This window comes from Pleurodeles waltl, chromosome 2_2 (assembly GCF_031143425.1).
Source record: "Pleurodeles waltl isolate 20211129_DDA chromosome 2_2, aPleWal1.hap1.20221129, whole genome shotgun sequence".
In the NCBI taxonomy this organism is placed as follows: Eukaryota; Metazoa; Chordata; class Amphibia; order Caudata; family Salamandridae; genus Pleurodeles; species Pleurodeles waltl.
The window spans coordinates 916,329,945-916,345,367 of record NC_090439.1 but is presented as its reverse complement, the minus strand read 5'-3'; the positions used below and the strand labels follow the sequence as shown (position 1 = coordinate 916,345,367).

Below are 15,423 nucleotides of genomic sequence, written 5' to 3'. Positions count from 1 at the left end.
TCCTGTCATGCGAGAGGCAATCTTGTGGAACTATGGTGTAAAGTCGCCTACAAAGATCATTCCAAACGGACAGGCAGGGCTGAGGTACAGCGGAAGCGGGTCATGTAACATGCTAGTGACTGAAATGTCATAGCTGCTTAAGCACAGTAAGTACATTTTAGAAGGTCCTCTGAAAGTCTCTTAGGATTAGGGCAAATACAGTCAAATGTCGGACACACCGCTGAAAAACAAGTATGGTTGTAAAAGAGCCTGTTATGCATCCTAACAGGTTATGGACTTGCTTCAGCCTTACTTCATTAAACGCTTAAAATAAAGTCAATAGCACAGGGGTTGAGGTGATCATTGCTGCACCTTCATCCATAGTTTTGTACATAGTTAATAACACCATTGGTGCTCAAGTCTTGAGGACCAACCCCATAGGCCTCAAATAACCATGGGTTTTAGACATTAAGAAAGGACCCGGCACATCAAAGTGTTTATTTGTATAGTGGATTATGTAATTTTATTCTGGATCAATAAAAACAGTGATTCTATGAAATTGGATTGTGGAACTATGTGATTTTAGATGAAACTTGAAGAGATGGGCCAAAAAGCTCTTGGATACTAACAAACACTTTGATGTGCCGGGTCCTTTCTTAATGCTTAAAATAAAGTATGCAACTATTTTTGCAAATTAAAATATATATTATGGTACTTAAAATGATGTGTCAAATGGCCAAACATTAATGTATGTTTTCTAGAAAACAACACTTATGGAAACTGTACTTCATTAAATAATTCGATCTTTGTGTTTATTAGTAATCTGGTGACAAAGGAAAAGTAGAAAACACTTAAGGGTACTGAATAAAAGTGTTGTAAACTGCAATTTTAAAAGTACTGAACTTACCATATAAAGACCAAACAAAGCTCTCATGTTTCGATTATTTAGTTTCAGTGCTTGAGCAAAGTACTTTCTTGAGAGCTCTAAATTTTCAAGTCCACCCTGGGTATATTTTACCTATTTAAATAAGAGAAGCCTTTTAGAAAACTAATACAGACACATTAAATCTGAGCAATCACAGCAAAGCCAATAATAGTCCTGTGAAACACTACATGGAAAGCAGCAAAACCTCTGAACAAAACCCTTACCTTCAATAGCGGCACATAATTTTTCGTTCCTGTAGATATCGGCCATCCAGAAGATAAAGGAACAACTGTGGTGCTCATTAATAGGCTACAGATTGTGTGGATGTTTGCAGTTCTGAATACATCTAGCCTTTTTGAGTTTTTCTTTTTCACACAGTGTAAACCAGTAAAAGGAAAGGGCTCCTTCATAGAGTCATGATAAAGGGAACCTTGCTACTTAATCACTGCCAGGGATAAAATACAATTGTATGCGTTTATAACATATCTATACTTTATATGGGCAGACCGATACCCTCTCTGTCTTTAAGTGCTCTTTTAGACATTTTGCATATTCTGTACAGTGAGAGGTTGGGAGGAAGGTAAACACATATATTGGGTTAGGGTATGTAGCCACTATTTTTCTACTTCAAGTGAGACGCTTCACAAAAACCGAAGGCATGATAAAACTAGCACTGGCAAAGCCAATAGGTTTTGCCTATGCAATATCTCATCTTTGTCATTGCTTGTGTCACAGTGCTTTTCTTAAGTTATATTGTACAGCAACATTGACAAAGTTAATAGAATTTGCACGGGTGATCATATTTAAAAAAAAAAAAAAAAAGAAAGGTGATGAAAGGCAGTGGCGAAGGTCGAGAGTATACATAGATGCCACATCAAGACCTGAAAATCAAACGCCTACAGTGAGCACAAAAGAAACTATACACAACCTCACAACAATGAAGAGAAAACAGTTGCAAATTAGTTTCATTTTACCCAAGCTCTTGTCCTAATGTCTTTCATTGTCTACTTTCAACTGCCCCAGATCATGTTTTCAAACAAAGGTCAGGAACACTGTTTATAAACTGTTCCCTGTTGTTTGTCTTTATTTAACCATTTTGATGCAGCACTTTCACCGAAGCGATTTATGTATATCAAACCAGTACATAATGCAGAGACAGTTTTTTCCGTACATATTATAATAAAAAATGACAACCATATGCATTGCAATGTTATACAAGTTTAGCAACTAGTATTAACGTAAAAGAAAAAAGTAACATATAATAAATATAATAAATAGCAACTTAAAAAAATAGAATCAGAATATACAATTGTAAATTACAAGTAACCACATAATTAGTAAATGAATAGCATGTATTTCAGACATCAAATTTTAAATCAATCAAAGAACTTGTAAAGTGCACTACTCACCTGTGAGGGTCTCAGAGTGCTGAAAGGCAGGGGGGGGGCTACTGCTCGAACAGCCATGTCTTGAGATGTCTCCTGAAGGTAAGTAGGTGCTTAGTCTTTGCGGCGAGGTGGTAGGCCGCTGTCGGTTATTCTGCGGATGCATGGGATGGTGGCGAGAGCAAGGTCAGCGGAGCGAAGCTGTCGGGTCAGGATGTATAAGGAGAGCCGTCGGTTGAGGTATTCTGGTCCGGTGTTGTGCATTGCCTTGCGAGCGTGGGTGAGGAGCATGAACGTGATTCGCTTGTTGACGGAGAGCCAGTGTAGGTCTCTCAGGTGGGCTGTGATGTGGCAGTGGCGGGGGATGTCCAGGATGAGACATGCAGAGACGTTCTGGATGCGTTGCAGGCTTTTCTGGAGTTTAGCCGTGGTTCCTGCGTAGAGGGAATTGCCGTAGTCCAACATGCTGCTCACAAGGGCTTGGGTGATTTCTGGTTTCCGTGGGGATCCATTTGTAGATCTTCCGAAGCATGTGGAGGGTGTTGAAGCAGGAGGAGGTGATGGCGTTGACTTGCTGGGTCACTGATACTGAAGAGTCCAGGATGAATCCCAGGTTGCGTTTGTGGTCGGTGGTTGTTGGTGCGGTTCCCAGTGTGGCAGGCCACCAGGAGCCGTCGCAAGCGGAGGGGGTAGAGCCGAACATGAGGACCTCAGTCTTTTCGGAATTCAGTTTCAGGCAGCTGTTCTTCATCCTTTCGGCAATGGCCTTCATTCCTTCGTGGAGGTTGGTCTTGGCATTGTCCTTAGTGAGGGAGAGGATCAGCTGGGTGTCATCAGCATATGAGATGATGTTGAGGGCAATGTTAGCAAGCAGAGCCATGTAGACGTTAAATAGGGTTGGGCTGAGGGATGAACCCTGGGGTACGACGCAGATGATTTTGGTGGCTTCAGAGCGGAATGGAGGGAGGCGATCTCTCTGAGTTCTGCCGCTGAGGAAGGAGGTGATCCAGTCAAGGGCTCTGTCACGGATTCCTGCGACATTGAGGCGTGTGCGTAGGGTATGGTGGCAGACGGTGTTGAATGCGGCTAAGAGGTCCAGGAGATGAGGGTGGTTTTGGTGCTGTGGTTGCTAAGGAATCCGGATTGGGATGGGTCCAGAGTGTTGTTCTCCTTGAGGAAACAGGTCAGTTGTTTGTTGACAATTTTCTCTATGACTTTTGCCAGGAAGGGGAGCAGGGAGATGGGCCGGAGGTTCTTGAGGTCCTTTGGGTCCGTCTTGGGTTTCCTGAGGAGGGTGTTTTTTTCTCAGCGTCTTTCCAGCTCCCCGGGAAGGTGGCGGTCTCAAAGGAACTGTTGATGATCTTCCGGAGTAAGGGTGCGATGACGGAGCTTGCTTTGTCGAAGATGTGGTGAGGGCGGGTGTCAGATGGTGAGCCGGAGTGGATGGATTTCATGATTTCGATGGTGTCGTCGTCGTCACTGACGTGGGTCCAGGAGAGCAGAAGGCTGGTGAGTGGTGAGTCTGTGGTGTTGGTAGTTGACGGGTGGTAGTGGGGGGGGAGTCTGAGTGCTGAAGGTGTCATGGAAGTTGGCGATCTTGCAGTAGAAGAAGGTGGCTAGGGAGTCGCAGAGGTCTTGTGAAGGCAGGATGCCGCTGACGTTGGAGCCGGGGTTGGAGAGCTCCTTCATGATGTTGAAGAGCTCCTTGTGGCTGTGTGCGTTGTTGTCGATGCGTTCTTTGAAGGCAGTTCTCTTGGTGGTTCAGATGAGTTGGTGGTGTCTACGGATGGCGTTCTTGAAGGCTGTGTGGTTGTCCAGTGTCTGATCTTGGCGAAAGCAAAACATTGCTGGAAGAGTGTAGCAACTAGGCTGGCTGGTTGTTTAGCCGGAAAGATGTTACCTTGCACAATAACAGTTTGGCAAGTCGAGCAACTGAATTAGCCCTAAACACTGTGAATTGGCCCACATCATCATATGACTCAAATGGTCATTTGGACCGGTGATTTCTCTCTGGTCTGTGATAGAAAGCAATTTTCCTGAGGAACTAATTTTAAAAAATAAGGGCAGGAAGGTTTCAGTAAATCAAAAGCATGTTTTTTTTATAAAGTGCACTTTACATGAAGCACAAAAGAAGATACACAAGACCTGTGGGGAGAACACAACTGCACATTAGCTTGATTTTAGCCAACCTCTCGTCCTAACAGCTTTCCTTGTCCACTTTCAATTGACCCAGATCATGTTTTCTAAAGATCAGGACTTTAACTAACTCAACATGAACTAACACCAGGTCCACAGTACACATGCAGTAAACTTGTAATAATACAGTGCAACAAATGCCCAGAGAGGTTTACTAATTGAAAAAATTATGAAATAATAAAGTAATTCTATTACAAAATATGCTGCATTATGACGCATAATTTGCCTAATCTGGACGCATAATTCCAGTGACCCTGGTCAAGGTCACTGGAATGATGCGATTGTGCAGCCAAGGCGAGTTTTGCATAATTATAGATTTGCCGCATTTGCCACATAATCCATCATCTGCCGCACAATCTGCACACAGTAGTTTTTATTTAGCAAGCCACTTTTATACAGCGCTTTCACCAAAATCCCATACAATAAAACCTCACAAAGTAAAGCACCAAGCACTTTAAGATGGCTATAAAAAAAAAAGAAAATAAGCCTATGTTAGTAAGAAATTAAGAAAGCGCCTTGATAAATTGTACTACTAAAAGTGTGAACATATAAAGGTTTTATCGAGGCACTTTGTTCATTTTTTTACTCACATTTGCTTACACGCTATGTGTCTACACAGCGATTATTACAATTTGAGATCATATTAAGAAAATGAGATGATGAAAGGCAGTGGCTAACACAGTGACTCGAGGTAGAGGATATACATAGATCCAGCATCAGTGGTGAAAACCAAACGTCTGCATGGAGCACAAGAGAAGCGATACGCAACCTCACAACAATGGAGAGATCACAACTGCAAATTAGCCTGATTTTACCCAAGCTCTCGTCCTAATGTGTTTCCTCATCCACTTTCAACTGCCCCATATTATGTTTTCTAAAGGTCAGGGTACAAACTAACTCAACACAAACTAACTCCAGGTCGGAAGTAGACAATACAGTCCAAAGAACACATGCAGTACAAAAGTAAGCTGAATTAAAAAGGATATAAAACACAAATTAACTCCAGTCAGAAGTACACATGCAGTAGAAAAGCAAGCTGGATTAAAAAGAAAAAAAAAAACACGAACTACCTCCAGCTCTAAAGTACACATGCAGTAGACAAGCAAGATGGATTAAAAAGAAAAAAGTAGCCTTTCAGAGCGGAGGAAATGTGAAAAAGGAAGTAGTACGTGGGCCACGCTCCACAGAACAGAAAAACACATGAAAAGCATGATTTAAGCTAGAAATCACACACCCAAACCGATAAAGCACAAGAAAAAAAACAGACTATTGGGCAAGAAAACAAATGGTAAGTTAAAATGTAGTTGGAGGCAGATTTAAGCCCCTCTAAAGTAATTTTTCCACTCACAATAGTCTTCGCAAGTGCTGTGCAGAAGAAACCTAAAAATGTAGCAGAAAAAAGCCTAAAAAACAACTTAAAAGCCAAGCCCAAAATAGATTACTTCTGTGAAAAATTCTTCAGAAACAAAGGAGAAATCATCTGTCAGTGTTCTAACTTCCAACACTTGAGAGCTAAAAATACAGAGCCAATTCTTTGAGACAACTTCTTTAAGCACCATGTGAGATGGAAGCCTGGAGTCTTAAAGAGACAAGATGCTTTGCAGGCTCCGTATCACCTTGTCTTTCTTTGATGATAGTTAAGATTCCTTTAAAGCAGAACCAGGACTACAAGAATGCAACAGTTTCATCCATTTACATGTACACATAAGTGTACTGGTTACTTTATATGTTGAGTAAAGTCCCTTCTAGTGCCAGTGTATGTTTGCATGGCACTCCCCTCCCCACCTATCCTGTTCTAGTACCCTCTAGCCTTTGATGCCATGGCTTAAGAACAGGCCCATCACTTGCATTAGCAGCCTTGACCCCCCTCACCCCCCAGCCATGCCGTGCTCAGCAGAAGTGTTGCCCCCACTAGATTGTATGTCAGCTGAATCCAGAAAGCTCAGAGAGATTCTGCATAGTCCTAGTGTGTACCCAGGTGTCTGTGTGCCCACACCCAAAATGCAACACCAAGAAGGTCAACGCACTTTTTGCACACCCTTCACCAGCAATACCCGTCGAAACTGACGGCACTCAGTGTCACTATATCTCTTGATCTTTACTCACGAAGAGGCAGAGTTAGGCAGCAAAATGTGTTATAAGTGCTATGGTGTAGTTCTTTGCGGGGTGCTTTCTTTCTACAGCTCAAAGTATTTTGAAAAACTCAGAGTCTGGTAAGCTCTATCAGGTTCTTCTTTGTACTGGATGTGTTAGCCTCTTCAACCTCTCCAATATATGGGGGGGGGGTGAACGTGTTTAGGAGGGCACAGATGCAGCTGATTATTACTGCAATATTTATGACTAGCAATGAAGACACTATGATGAGGATATTTGGCGGCCTTCCTTTGATCTCTTGTGAGTGGTAGTTTTGGCTTTTTGGTGCTAAATCTCAAAATATTTTGGCACCTTGAAATGGCCAGGTGCTTCAATAAAAGAAAGATCGGAAGCAGGGAAGGCGTGCAGAATTTCGACAGGTCACAATCTTATACTCTAGGAAATTGAATACACGAAAGTCTGATTTCTGAATAAATATAGTTTTTTCCCCCAATCCGATGGCTATAATCAATTGGTCCAGTGGCAGTGCATCCTCCAGGTGTAAATAATGTAACAATTCAAGTTAGGAATGATTTTCCCTTCTCCAGAAGGATGCTGGGTGTAAAAGGCCTGCTACCAGAATACAGGTCTTGTGTCTACGTGACAGCAAGCTGTACACTTTCCATTGATCTACTCCTGAGTGAAACATTATGCATTCCTTTCTGTCATGCCTTAGATATAAAAGAACACGAAAGAGCAATAGGAAGCAAGGGCGGAGCAGGCCTTATCCCTTCTCAAAAGGAAGCAGCTAGATTCTACTTTTCACAGATCTTTCATACCAAAATGATGAGTGCAATTACATAAGGGTATACCCAAATGCAGCTTGCATCAACTGGGATTGTGTTTACAAACAATGAATTCATAATCTACTTAACTTTTCTCTACAACTGTGACAGTAGAAAATGTTGAATGAAACCTGCCACTATTATAATAAGAAAAACTATTAAGAAAAATGATTAGTGTCATCTATCAAGACATTATGTTAAAATATAAATATTACTAAATTAAAATAAACCACTTACTTCGGCAAACTGCTGACAATAAAGGTGATTGTGTGGATTAGTCATCATGAGCTCCTCCAAACAAAAGGCGGCTTTGGCATAGCTAAAGGAAATCAAAAGTAAAGATGTAACAAAGCCTACATCATGCACCAGGAGACATCAACTTCACACATACCATTCAGGGTATCCGTACTGTAACATGTCACGACAAGAATATGAATCTGGCGATCATAAAATTCGATGTTTAATATCTTTCAGAAAGCAAGCTAACCCCGTACTGCATTTTGCACAAAAAAAACAAAAGTTGGGAATCTATTCTTAACTGAACCCGAAACTGCATCACAAATACCTATAGCAAGTAAAAGTACCGGTAAGTAAAAGAAGCAGCTTAAGAAATTACATGTCCAACACGGCGCAAAGTATTGCTTACAATATCAAATATAAAACGTGCTTGTGGAGGGGGTTAAATGTTTAGCAGTCAAGGTCCATTGGAAAATATGATTTTGCCACTATGGTTCACATGTGTAGCAATCAAAGGAATAAACACTAATGGAATGACTGCTGATAAAAGGAAAGCTATGTTAAAACTGAAATGGCTTGTGTGTTTAATATTTTATTATAAACATAAATATATAAAAGGCAAAGTGATTTAAAATAACTTTCATTCCAAATGGACTGTACTGTTTTTTCTGGTCCATCGATAAAATCGGAACTGATGCTTAGATGTCAAAGAATTTCAGCAAATTAAACAAACTGTCACTCACGCACAACAAATGTATTTAATGGTCTGAAATGGAAGCAGTATTTTAAAAACAAGGCACGGTGTCGTACACAAACTACTGTTTAACATTAACAATAACTTATTCCGTACAATGCCAAATCTACCTCACCTGGCCTGGTTAGAAATTTTAACAGGTAAAACATACATAAAACTGCGACCAGGGCAAGACTTTAAATGTGCAGCTTTGATGCAATACCTATGGCACGTGATTTAAGGATGCAAAAACATACACATTCGCTTAGTGTTAATTCAGTTTTAAGAAGCAAATTAAACACCTGCTTAAATCTCAAACGAACGGGGAGTACTTTTGAACAGATTTACACACAATACACGCTTTTTAATATTTATTTGCAAAATTATCAGTTTTTATCTGTAACCTTAACTGAGTTCAAAAAGAAAATTGATCTTGTGATACTACAAAAAAGACGGTTTATAATGATAATTTCCTGCTCATTCCCCAAAAAACCTATTTCAATTGCTTTTCATATAGTCACTTGCTTTGTGTATTTTTTTCTTGTCTGTCCAACAGCACTTGTATACACTTGCAAACAGGGCGCCTGCATGGTGTGTCTTTCAGTAAACCATGTAACAGTATATTATAATTTGCTGCCATAGGAAATTTGCAGAAGCAATTCAGCTACATCTCACAGTAGCAAGTGTCTGACAGGAAATGAAACTAAGGTTATCAAAATTCTCACATAACTGCTTCAACTTAATAAATGGTTTTGTGTCAACAGGAGCCCATCCCTTGCACATGGCAGCAATAGGAGGGTGAGTATATGAAGGAGTACTTACTACACATAATTGTGAGAGAAGTATCATTCCATTTGGTTTATAACTAAAGTTTTAACAAGGAGTATATTTGTTGTGGTAAGGTGGATGAGGGTGAAAGGAGGTTTACCAAATATTAGTGGAAAATCAATTGTAAAATTATAATTTAGTATTCCACAATTTAAAATAGATTTGACCCACAAAGCTTAAAGGCAGACACGGAGATAAGATGATGGTGGTCATAAACATGATCACCTAAATGATATCAGTACACCCACAACACGCAGAATAGATGCAAATTCTATTTACAGGGCTTTTTTAAAGCCTTAAATATCACACAAAAGGCCTGGAGACACCATTCCATAATGCTTGTGCTGTGTAGCCATTTTAGTTATAGCTCCATGCACGTTATTTTAACACACTAGGCCGCTGTGCACTTTAACCTAGATATATTTTATTCAGCTTCACTTTATTATTATTACAATAACCATTTTTACGGTCTTGTTTATTTTCACCTATCTAACAGTTTTTGCCTATGCTAGCACTCTGTTCTTAAACAAGACATTCTTGATCACTCTGTGCTTCATTCAAGGCTGCAGTTCGGTACATTGCCGGTGAACGTGGTAGAAGAAGTTTAGTCTCCAACATTCGTAGAAAATACACATCCTTAAGTAGGGACATTTTCTCAGAACATCAGCTGTGTTATTATATAAACACTTCCTTGTCCCTTACACGTTAGAGGGAGATTCCAGCCAGGGAATCACAACTGTATGCTAATTGCTTCATTACAGATGCGAACGCAGACGACAGGCCTTTACTCAGGTATGGGGGTTGATGTCTTCCCAGGGGAATCTGAAAGGCAGAACTTGAGCTTAAAATGCTGAGCTCCAATTATAACTTAGATAGGAAATAGTCCATCGATCATAGTGACAATATGGTAGCGTTGTTTTTATGCTTCACTCTTCTCGTCACAATTTTAATACTATCATGTTGTGTCGTCCTGGTTATTGCAGCTCACACTTTGCTAGCTAAGATGCAGTTGTTTTATTAAACTTATTATTGAAACATATACTGCCTCTGTTTGTCGTTTATATATGAGACAATTGTAAATGAGAGAACTGGATGCAACCTGAGTGACCACGACTTCCCTGAGAAGCCTAGTATGTCATGCGCTCGGTTGCCCAATCATCACTATCCGTTGGTAGAGGTGAGGCACTGCTAGTTAGCCGGAGGAAAACCCGGATTAGAGCTTCAGGTGTCACCCGCAGTGGGTTAGACTCAGTCTCCCACACCGCAGATGATTCTGCTGCTCAAAATCCAGTAGTCTCATTAGAATAATGAGAGCCTACGCAACACTTGTACTTACTTGTATCGAATTTATACAACATTTTTAAAATACACATCCACACAACAATACATATTCAAGCTGTCTAACCAAAATAACACATCATCTCAGTCGGTTCACACAATTTCTTCAGCTAAAACGTTAATCTCTGAAGGTACAGAAAATAACTAACCCTTCATAAGCAAACCTTCTCAGTGCATTACCAATCTCTACATTTTACTACCACTAAAGGTAAAAATAAATAAACACACTCACTGAAACTCCACCTTGCTGCTCAGCACAGCCGAGGTCTGTTGTGCTCGTGGATGCCCACTCACTCCTGCTTTCCCCAACCCTTGCCCGCCAGCTTTGCAGCCACAGAGTAGCAGTGCCGCAGAGCTACAGAGCCAAGCTCGACAAGCTGGATCAAACGGTCCAACCCATAACTTTATCTTCTGGAGCATCAGGACAATAAGCTCTCTAGTGGACCGTGGATGCCCGGTAAGCTTTCCCCCTGTTCTATCTCCACAGTGAGCTGTTGGAGGCAGTTTGTCTGTGTTGCTTGGGCGAAAATGTCAGCGAAGAGGGCACCACTACGAGACTTTGGGCTTGGGTTCTAGGCAGGCGATTGGGCAGGCACAATAGAGACTCCTCCCCCACTGTGTTCTAGCCCCTTGGGTAGCAGTGGGGCTTAGACGTGCAGCAGGGTGGGCTGGCTAGGTGTCTTTCACACCTAGCCAGTCCCTTGGTTTCTGCGTGAAACTATCTGAAGCTAAGTGAAGCCTAATGTGCTGCAGTGCTTCTCATTCTTTCCATGTGGCCTCCTCTAACATTTTTATCTGGGAGTTTTTTTGGATGAAGTAGACTCTTTCCTTACCTTCTGGCTCTATTGAATATGAAGTAGAACTGGGCAGCACTTGGCTTGGTGTGGTGGTGGCAGTGGCAATCCAGGGGCGTGATCAAGGAAGACGTAAGCATCACTTTTTTCCTTTTTCTTCTTTTTTTGCTCTTCTGCTTAATTGGAGTGGTTTGCTTTTTCTCGTTATTGTCTGTAATGGATACTTTCTCTCATGTTTCCCCTCCCACACTTTGCCAAAAGAAAGCCCTCCATGGTGTCTCAAAAGGAGTGGGGCGGGGGAGGGAGGCTGCAAAAGAAAAAGAAAGGCAGGACGGAAAAAGGCAATCTCCCAGCTTGACTTAGCTCCCTATCAAATGGGAATGTTCCTCTCTCTCCCTTGCCACGTCAATAAGGAATTTTATCTCCAAAGATTTCAATATTGGCTCCCTTTCTCCTTCAGGTGGGGGATGGGAAATGCCCAATGTCTCCTGCCCAGTAACTAAGGGGACGTTCTCAGCAGCAGACTCGGCCTACCTAACCCAGCCTTTGGAAGCTTCTCCGAAGACTAGGGGCAAACGTCCCAAAATTGTCGTCTTCACGTCGCCTTGACATTTTTCTTTCCCAATTGCCATTGGAAGGGCTCAGGTCCCCATGGTCTGATCACAGCGTTGGCTCCCTGGATCAGAGTGCTTCTTTGGTCTCAGAAGGCCTCCTTGTCCGAGGAACCTAACAGCTTTTAACTCTGGGAGCACCCATTAATATTCAGCCGACTGGCTCCTTATCTCTGCTGGATGTAATGTAGCTTATGCAAAAGACTTTACAAGGGATCTTAGAAACTCTTGTAGCCGTAAGATCCAATCAGGTGGACCAATCGAAGTTAATGAAAGGCATTTGGTGTGAACTCTGTAATTCTAACAATGGTGTGCTAACTGCACGTAAAGGCATTGGTCCCCACCCCCCAACCTTCTCGAGTCTCTAGGGATCAAATGCTATTCATATAAGAAAAAAGAGGCGCTTTGTCTGACCCAAGGACTCAGTCTATATTTCCAAATGCCTAATGCTTGTTAGGACATGGTAACATCTTTTGTGCCCCCTTAAATTCTCCTCAAGTTATTATCTTTCTCAGTGGGCTAGAGGCTGGAGTACAACAGCAAGACCTCACCATACATGTGTTTGTAAAAAAAATGCCTGAGATTGAAGACACGGCCCATACCATCCCGTCAGAAGGTCCCCTGTCTAGATCAGCATTTAAGGTCCCCTGTGCCGTCTAGCGGCACCCTAGCAACCATATCCTTTCATAGGAAGGCCATATCACAAACGTGTGCTATGGTTTAGCTACCTACGATTTCTTTAACGCCAAATCTAAGTTCAATCCAGGGTCCCCGGAACTGCTACTGGAGAGTATTCACCAGGGAAAAAAAAGGAAGTTACGGCCCTTGAATCATTAAAAAATACTTCATATTTTCCATCAAATCCCCTCACTCTAAGGGGTATCCATGGGTGATCTACTATCCGTTGGGTTCCAGAGTGGTGATCAAGGAAGGGAAGTTTCAAGAGTCTCTTTCATTTTCCCCTGCATAGACCAGTTAGTGCCCAAGGCGGTAGATGACTTGGACAAGGCAGGCTTACAAGCCACCTGCCCCTCTAAAAGAATCCCTGTTCGGCTTGGCCCTAAGTCTGAGTCCATCCTTTCATCTTTTTTATGCGTTCATGGCGGGATAACTACCAGCCAGTGGGGGTGGCTTTCACCCTGTTCCTATGATACGTCTCGTTCAAGCCTTAGGAGGACATGGAAAGCCCAAGGATCGGAGGGTGGTATTAGTTAACGACAGGCTGTCTGAGCAGAGAGAGGCCACTGCCTGGCGCCAGGGTAACAGATTTGCCACCCTGCTGCAATTCCCCAACACCTGGAGGGGAACAACTGGCCCAATTCTCCCTAGAGCGAGTATTCTGCTGAGTTGGAATATTCACAGGTTTGAGTGTCTCATGAATAGTAGTGAATTGGACGTAAGATTGAAATCTTACAATGTGGTGTTCCTCCAGGAGTCTTGGTTGCGAGAGGAAAAGACCATAGTAGGCTTCATGGTACTGAATAGAAAAGGGTTGAGACGAGGAAAGGGGAGAGCCTGATAGGGGTCTTAATCCTAATGTCCACTAAGGTGATTAAGAAATCATAGCAACTGATAAATATGCCAAGCAGTTTGCAGCTCTCTGTGGTTGAACTTGGCCTGAGTAATAATATTTGCAGGTGTTTTCTTTTTATAAATGCTTATGTTCATAAAGAAGACTACCGGCGAATGAAGGACTGGTTGGAATCTTTTGAGCAACCTTTCCAGAACTGGTAGCAAAATTTCCAGAAGCAATTATAATTATGGCTGGTATTTCTATGCTCGTATTTTTCCTGCCCAGGTGGACTTACAGGTGGAAGATGCTCTAGACTTTTATAACATCTCCTCTGCCCTGTTTCCTCCTGGTTCCATAAAATGGGAGGAAAAAAGCCCTGAGTCAATGGTTGGTGAATAATGGAGTGATCTGCTTAAATGGCCAATTTAATAATGATATGCCTGCAGCTGCAATGCTCTGGTATGTCCGATTGATTACATGTTTACGCCCACCTGGCACTTTGGCAAAGTACGAGGGAGGTGACCACTGGCCACTTCGGCAGTTCTTAACCTTTGTGAACCGGAGGCTGCAGAGAGGGTACTCCCACTGGAAGTATCTTACACGCGGAGGCTCACAATTCGTCTAGATCCCGCCCATCTCCAGCTTCTAACCTCGTACCATTTAACAGAAAAAACAGAGATTCTCTCTGTGTGCTCCGAGAATAGAATTGGGTGGTTTAGAGAAATTGTGTCCAATGTGCTGCAAAACTCTGCATACTGCGGCAAAGTTTTTTGGTCACTTAGCGGCGTTCCGCCACCCAGTCCTAGATAAGATGCAGGAAATTATCTTATCAGGGGATCAACAAAAGTTTTGGACAAAAGTAAATGAGTCCAGTGACCAAAATATGGGGAATCTTGTATGCATGATTCCTAAAGATATATGGGCAGCCTATGCGGCAGATTTATAAAGGCAGCTCTTCCTCCCCAGATAGGTCCCACGGTACTGCTGACAAGAAGCTCCATCCCATTAGGTTTTCAGTAAAGGAGGAAAGGGCAGTCATTGATAGAATAAAGCTCTCAAGGGTCACCGGCCCCAAAACTATTCCAAATGTAATAATTCAATCAAAAAGTAATTGGTGAGCAACAGTGTACTCTCTCGTTACGCTGGATAGCCTCAACGGGCCTTCAGCCCCCATCGTGGAAAGGGCCAATAGTGAAACCCATTTTAAAAAAATGGAATGGCTCCCATCCTACACATTATAGGCTGATTAACCTTGAGGACATTTCAGTCAAGGTGTTTTCCAAAATCATTTTATCCAAGATGGAGGACTGAGACTTAGAATCTAAGATCATCCCAATTGAGCAAGGGGGCTTTCTATAGGGCCATTCAACTATAGATCATTGCTTTGCTCTATGGGCTATCATTCATAAGGCACTGCAAGTGAATCAAAAGCTGTGTTGTTGTTTTGTTTATTTCCAGACAGCCTTTGATTCAGTGGACAGGGATACCCTATGTACCATGGCAAAATGGTACATCAAAAAGAAAGTTAAACTTAGAAATCACTTTACCTGCCTGGCCTGTCAAAATTCAAAGTATGTTTATGTGCATAGGCAGTCACGATCTCCACAATATAGTCCAATTAAAACAGACAAAGCTGATAGACAATACATAAAAATTAATTTCTAAAACCAGAAAGCAATATTTAAATGGGTGATTTACAGTACACTCACCAGCTGCTCAGCCTAAACATAACTGATTGCTCAATATTAATTTCAAATCTGATTTGTCACGATTCACTGCTAAAACCAAGGGGAAATATAATAAAATCAACAAAGAAAAAATGCTGATGATGCCTAAACAGTTTCAGTTTATTTATTATGTTACGGAACTCCAGTCGTGGTCCACATAAAATAATACACATTTATAAAAAATCATAGTGAAAATAAAAAGGATAAAACTTTAGTTAACAAGTTGATTAAACTAGTAC

General features: G+C 41.8%; 1 protein-coding gene across 1 annotated transcript in view; it reads right to left on the bottom strand.

Annotated features, from left to right (window-relative positions):
- The window catches only part of EMC2 (ER membrane protein complex subunit 2), a 217,638-nt gene that overhangs the window by 38,338 nt on the left and 163,877 nt on the right, over positions 1–15,423 (bottom strand). Inside the window, exons 8-9 of the mRNA XM_069220622.1 lie at positions 7,641–7,722; positions 887–997 (exon numbers count right to left, since the gene is read on the bottom strand). Of these exons, the coding sequence (XP_069076723.1) occupies positions 887–997; positions 7,641–7,722 (193 nt within the window). The remainder of the gene's footprint in view (positions 1–886; positions 998–7,640; positions 7,723–15,423) is intronic.